Here is a 6,000-nt window from a genome sequence, read left to right as displayed (position 1 = left end):
AGCCCAAAATATGTTCTTTTACTAATTAAACTATTTAGATCATATCTGTATGTCTTGATCCAAAAAAAAATCAAGAAAATGTTGAAAAATATGCAGTTGTTACAGTTGAGAGTAGCCAATATTTCTTCAGATAGGAGAAACATTTCTTATATTGGTTACACTCAACTGTACAATACTCTCTCACAGAAAGTCATAAGAGTGTGCTTTATCTGATTGATTAATGTAACCCTAGCAATTGTTTCCAACATAGTTCATGTATTAGGAGTCACACTTTGAATCAACTAGTTTCAACAAAGAAACATGATATCTTTATCATGAAATTTTGGTGCATTAGGCTGTTGAATTTTAGAGCTGTTAACAAAAACATGTACAGCACGATCAGATTTTCCAGAAAACGTTTTCTTATCTTATTAATTGATGATTTAGATCATATCTGTAGGGCTGGCTCCACAAAGAATTCCAGAAAAAAAAAACTGAATTCGAAGATGGCAACATGCCTAGAGTTGCTTCGAAGTGTATTATGGTGTACAGGCAAAGACAACATGTTAAAAATCTCATATAAAATTGAAGCACAAACCTTGTCACATCACTGAATGCAATTATTAATCTCTGAAGAGATGGCTGCCAAAGAACATTGATTCTGCAGAGAGATATGACAATCGGGGGAAATTTTCACTAAGAATGTCATCCAGCACATAAAAGGAAAATTTGGAACTCATGATTTCTCATTTTTGGGGTGATGTTATAACAAAGTAACCCTGAGTTCAAATGAAATTTGAGGACTTCGTACAATGTAAAGAAATAAACGTAGTGAGATTTATCTTACAGTGGCTCTTAATGAATTGGAGCTATGAATTTTCTAGTCTTAATCTTTCATCCTTGAATTGTTGCAATCTCCACTGATTTCTGGAGAGCTGCTAAGAGACTTTTCATTATCCTTGGCTCACCAGGGGGAGTTTGATCTTTGAAAGGTCCATTTCTCAGTGCTCGGAAAATTGGACCAGACTCACCAGTTGCAGGGAAAACCAAGCAGTCTATGTAAGCAAAATCTTCCGTCTGACCGTCTCTGACCCTGATGAAGCCCAGCCTAACTCCACCTTTCACCTTGTCTATCTAAGACCATTTAAAACACAACATTGTAAGAAAATAACACGAGGAAACCCCACACAAAGTTTCAGAAATGACCATGGTCCAAGAGTGATGATATGATGTAGAAGGCTGCAAGGACTGTACATCCATATTCATAATAAGTCTATACTGCCTCTAAAAATGATCTCTCAATTAGTTGTTAGTAGAGCCTAAATATTTCAAAATTGATGGCCTGTATGAAAGCTTGACATGGATGCTGCAGGCCGGCGCCTTACTCACATCAAGATGCAAACAGATAAGCATGCACAACAACAATAACAGAAGGCCATCTTGATCAAGTGTTTGCTTCTCAATGAGAGAGACCAGTCAATAAACATGCCTAGGACAAAAGCACTGTGCTAACATACAGCCCAACCTCGTATTGAATAAACCATTTTGTGATTGTATTCTTTAGCCTACATTTGGTTTGGAATTTGGTAAAACATCAGCTCTGCTAAGAACTTATATATATATATATATATATTCTTTTTCTGTTTATTCCAAAATATCTGATAGGGGTATTTTGATATTTTTACATGTAACAAAAGTTATTTTATAAAACTTTTTTTATTTTCTGTTTTATTTTCTTTTTTTCTTTTCTTTATTTTTTTCCTTTTGGTTTCATTGGGGACCCCACCATTATAGACATTGGGGTCTCCAACGGTCATATATATGACCGTTGGGGCTCCCCAACGTCTATAATGGGAGCCCCAATGGCCCCCCTCTTTAAGCCTCATTCATTTTGTATATAAAGGGGTTGTTCCCCCTTATTTTGTATTAATGTTCTTTCACTTATTCTCAATAATACTATTCTCTTTTTGCTTTTTGGCATTTCCCCTTAGTGGGTTTTTGTATTTGCATTTTATGTGCTTGTGATATTTTGTCCATCATTGAATCTTCAAGTATTATCACCTGTAATTTGTATTTCTGCTTATATCATTACAACAAGGTATGTGGAGTTTGTACCTTGTTGATTTGTTTCTACCATGTTAGAATTCAATAGGTGTATGTCTAGCAGATACCAAATAATAGTAAATCCACAAACTTGGGAGTAAAAGGCTTCACAGTAAACAAATTCTATAATGTTACGAAGAACCACAACCAGAATGAAGCAAACCATGAGATAAAGAGAAGAAGTAAGAGAAGACACAAGATTTACGTAGTTCAGCACTCAGACCTACATCTACAGGAAAAGGAAGAGCAAAAATCTACTAGCAAGATGTGAGAGAATACAATGACGAGATACAGATCCCTAATCCTCAATACACCGAAACTCTCATACCCAACTCTCAAAGGAGGCTGCTATATATATGACGAAGAGCATAAAACCCTAGCCAGTACAAAAGGTAAAATTACAAAATTAGACAGCTTAACGGCCCAATCCCTCCACTACAGTCAGTATATTTTCAGACCCAGTCATGGATCGAAGCGGGTCCAAAATTCAAGACACCTACAACATATAAAAATTTTGCTAGGTAGAATGGGTTTAACCAGATAGTGAATTACATATAGCAGCTAGGAAATGGTTTAATCAACTAGTGGCAATTATATCCAAGGTTTTTAAAGGTGTGAGGCGTAATAAGGTGTTTTTGAAAAGTATAAACAAGACGTAAGCCTTAAGCCTCAATGCTTTTTAGATCTAAAGCTTAAATCATCCAAAAATTAACATATTGAAGATTATTCATTTTTTTATATGACAAATAAATAACAATAAATATAAGCAACTGTAAACTTCATTCTTTAATGTTTTGCAAAATCAAATACTAGTGAAAACTGAATTGCTTGAATTCCATGTATCAATATAATTGTTAAATATTAGTTTACATTATTATTCAATTTGAAAAAAAAATGTTTACATGAAAATTTAACTCATTATGAATGATTTTTATAAATTGTATGAAACAGCCATGCAAAACATAGATTAGTAGTGCAAGAGCATGGTGGAAATGAAGCTTTTCTTTTTGTTTTATATTTTACTTTTTAAGTTTATAATCATTTATAGTCATGAAGCTTTTATATGGTCTTGGTGGAAATGCTTAGAAATAATTTCATTTTCCACTAAATATTACTTAATATTAAATAATGTTATATTTTGATTAAATACTTTTTTACTCTAATTAATTTGTGGTAGTTGTGCAGACAAATTTCTTATGTAATGGAGGATGTCAATCATTATAAGAATTATCTACTCAAATAGAGCTTAAACCTAGATTATTTACATTTTTTATTGGTAATTATTTATGTTTAATTTAATGTATAAAGTTGTTTTTTATCAACACAAATTTGTGGTCACTCAAGATTTTTTATTTTTAAAATAATTTTATTTGAATTAAAAATAAAACCTTAGAAGTAACAAAATTGTAAGAAGACTTTTTTTAATAAATAACTCATTTTTTAAAGGCTTAAGCCTCATGCATGTAAAAGCTTAAGCCTCTTTAGGTGAGAAGCCTAGACCGCCTTATATGCCAATGAGGCTTAGGCTTTGAGGCCGATAAACCCTGCGTAAGACTCTAAAGCCTCAAATATAGCCTCTAAAAACCATGATTATAGCCAGCAGCTATCTAGTTGAAAGTTGTGAATATGCTAATTTGGCAGGTAAATGAATTCCCCATTATTGGTTAATCACCTGCCTAGGCTGTCAATCAGAATTCAGTTTACCACCAATCTACAGACGTTCTTATGTTGAGTAATTGGCAGCCCCTAACCAATCTCCTAACCATTTAAAAAAAAAAATGTATGGTTGCTTCATCATCATTTTTAATTTAATCCACAATGTGAACTTTAAAAAGTATTTCTACGTTTATTACATCGGTAGATCACACGCATTATGCTGCATTTTGAAGGTTTCCTTTACATCATAAAGGCTCAACTCAAATTTAAGCAGTGAATATAAATCCCAATTACGTTAACAAAAACCATTTCAAGATTTCAACAATGAAATAAATTAGTAAGAAGTTTAATAAAAAGGAAAAAGGAAATATACAAAACTAACCTTTAACGGTACGGGCAGGGGAAGATTTGCACCTTGGCAAAGACTATTAGCCCACTGTCATTTACCAAATTTTGAACTTAATTAAGAAATAATGATAATTTTTCTTTCAAGAAAAAAGGAACCATCATAAAAAAAAATAATGACCAACAGAGTAAAAATAGTACCACACTCTAGATTAAAAAAGAAAAGGACTCTCTCTCTCTATATATATATATGTATATAAATATATACCTGGAAAAGCAAGGTCTCGAACCTCTGCAAATTGATATCAGACGGCAGTTTCATGGTTCCCAGTGAGATGGGTTCTCCATAGCCGTCCGATCCAACTATATCGGCCTCTCCGGCGGATGCGCATATGGTGGGGAGCAGGTGAGTGCGGCCGCCGGAAAACCTGCCTACCTTCCTCAGTTCCATCCTTAAGAACGTTCTCTTGGATGAAGATGGAGGCAGAGGGTTGTGTCGCACGTGCGAGTGGCACGGGGGATGGATGAGAGACAGGGTAGCAGCCATCTGTGTGATAGACCAAAGAGAGAGAGAGAGATGATGGGAATCTCACAACGGCCACATGTTTGAAAACATCTCTCTCTATAACTTGCGAAAATATCATTTTTTTTTTCGGCAGAGAAAGCTGGGGTTAGGCAAACCCCTACCGGTTATACAACTATACCAGTGAGATTCGAACTTGCAACGTCCCAACACAAGGTGGCTTGCACTAATTGATCCAGCCAGACAAGCGGAGCCCCCGTTGGCAAAAATATGATATTTACTCTGGACCAAAGGGACGTCCTATGACACCGAGGCACGTCATTCAGAGTGCGTGTCGTGACAGACGCGAATCTGACACGATATTTTACGGTTGTTGTGACTACGACACGTACAGACATTATTTTAATGTTATCTTTAAGTTTGTTCATAGTTTTTTATAATTTTTATAAAAACTTGTTTTATTAAAATATCAAAAACAAATTTTATTGCTTAAAAAAAAATAAACAGAGAACAGTGTCTTGGTGCCTTATTTTTCAAATTCATACCTCAAGCCTGATTCACGTGTCAGGTCGTATTGGTGTCTTTGTGAAATGTGTTTTTAGTGAGGCTCAGCCATAGCTGTGAGAAGTAACATATGGAACTGGGCCAAGGTTTGATTGGGCTTGACCACTGACAGCGCGTCCTGTCTGGCACTGTCCGCGGACAGATGGTGATGGAGACGGCGGGCACCATTTTCCCATCGGGGGGATGCACCAGAAACACGTCTGTGTGTCCTGTGTTTGCGTGAGCCTGCAGATATGCAAGGAGCCTGTGCACTGGGCATCTCGGGGACGGCAAATCAAACGCCCCCTAGGGCTAGGGCTTGTTTGATGTCTCGTTCAAGATTGGATAGTCTGAACAGACGTAACAGAATATTATGGCCAACGTTTGTGTTTGTGCTACTTTTGTTAGCATGAACAGATCCTAATAATAGGTCTGATAAATTCCATCCGAGTGTTTTAACATATTTATTATGGATATATGGATCTTGGATTGGATCTAAAACTAAAAAATATTTAAAATTTGTGTAATTTACGAAAAAAATAAGAATGAATATTTTTATATATAAATAGTTCAATCAATGTCATATTACATCTAATTATGAAAGTTTATCATAAAAATATCAAACCCTAAAATCAAATTAACTACAACAACAACAACAACTACGCCTTCATCCCAAAACAATTGGGGTCGGCGATATGAACCAACAAAGAAAATCATTATGGGTCTTCCACATGAATCCTTCTCCTCCATTCATTTCTATCCAATGCCATGTCCTCGGTGAGGTTCAAAGCATTCATATCCTTTCTTATTACCTCCATCCATGTCTTCCTAGGCCTACCCCGACCTCTTTT

At 35.4% G+C, this 6,000-nt stretch overlaps 1 protein-coding gene across 1 annotated transcript; it reads right to left on the bottom strand.

Moving 5' to 3' along the window:
* Window positions 1–707: 707 nt before the first annotated feature.
* On the bottom strand, window positions 708–4,685 carry LOC149837853 (uncharacterized). The gene is made up of 3 exons (XM_090006226.1): window positions 4,352–4,685; window positions 4,121–4,174; window positions 708–1,113 (listed from the first exon to the last, which is right to left on the bottom strand). Exons 1-3 carry the CDS (start codon window positions 4,628–4,630, stop codon window positions 874–876), a joined length of 573 nt encoding a protein of 190 aa, XP_089862352.1. The 5' UTR covers window positions 4,631–4,685; the 3' UTR covers window positions 708–873.
* Window positions 4,686–6,000: the final 1,315 nt, after the last annotated feature.

Source organism: Nuphar pumila, chromosome 5 (assembly GCF_984573655.1).
Source record: "Nuphar pumila chromosome 5, dmNupPumi1.hap1.1, whole genome shotgun sequence".
NCBI classification, from domain to species: Eukaryota; Viridiplantae; Streptophyta; class Magnoliopsida; order Nymphaeales; family Nymphaeaceae; genus Nuphar; species Nuphar pumila.
This window is presented reverse-complemented; position numbering and strand designations above follow the sequence as displayed.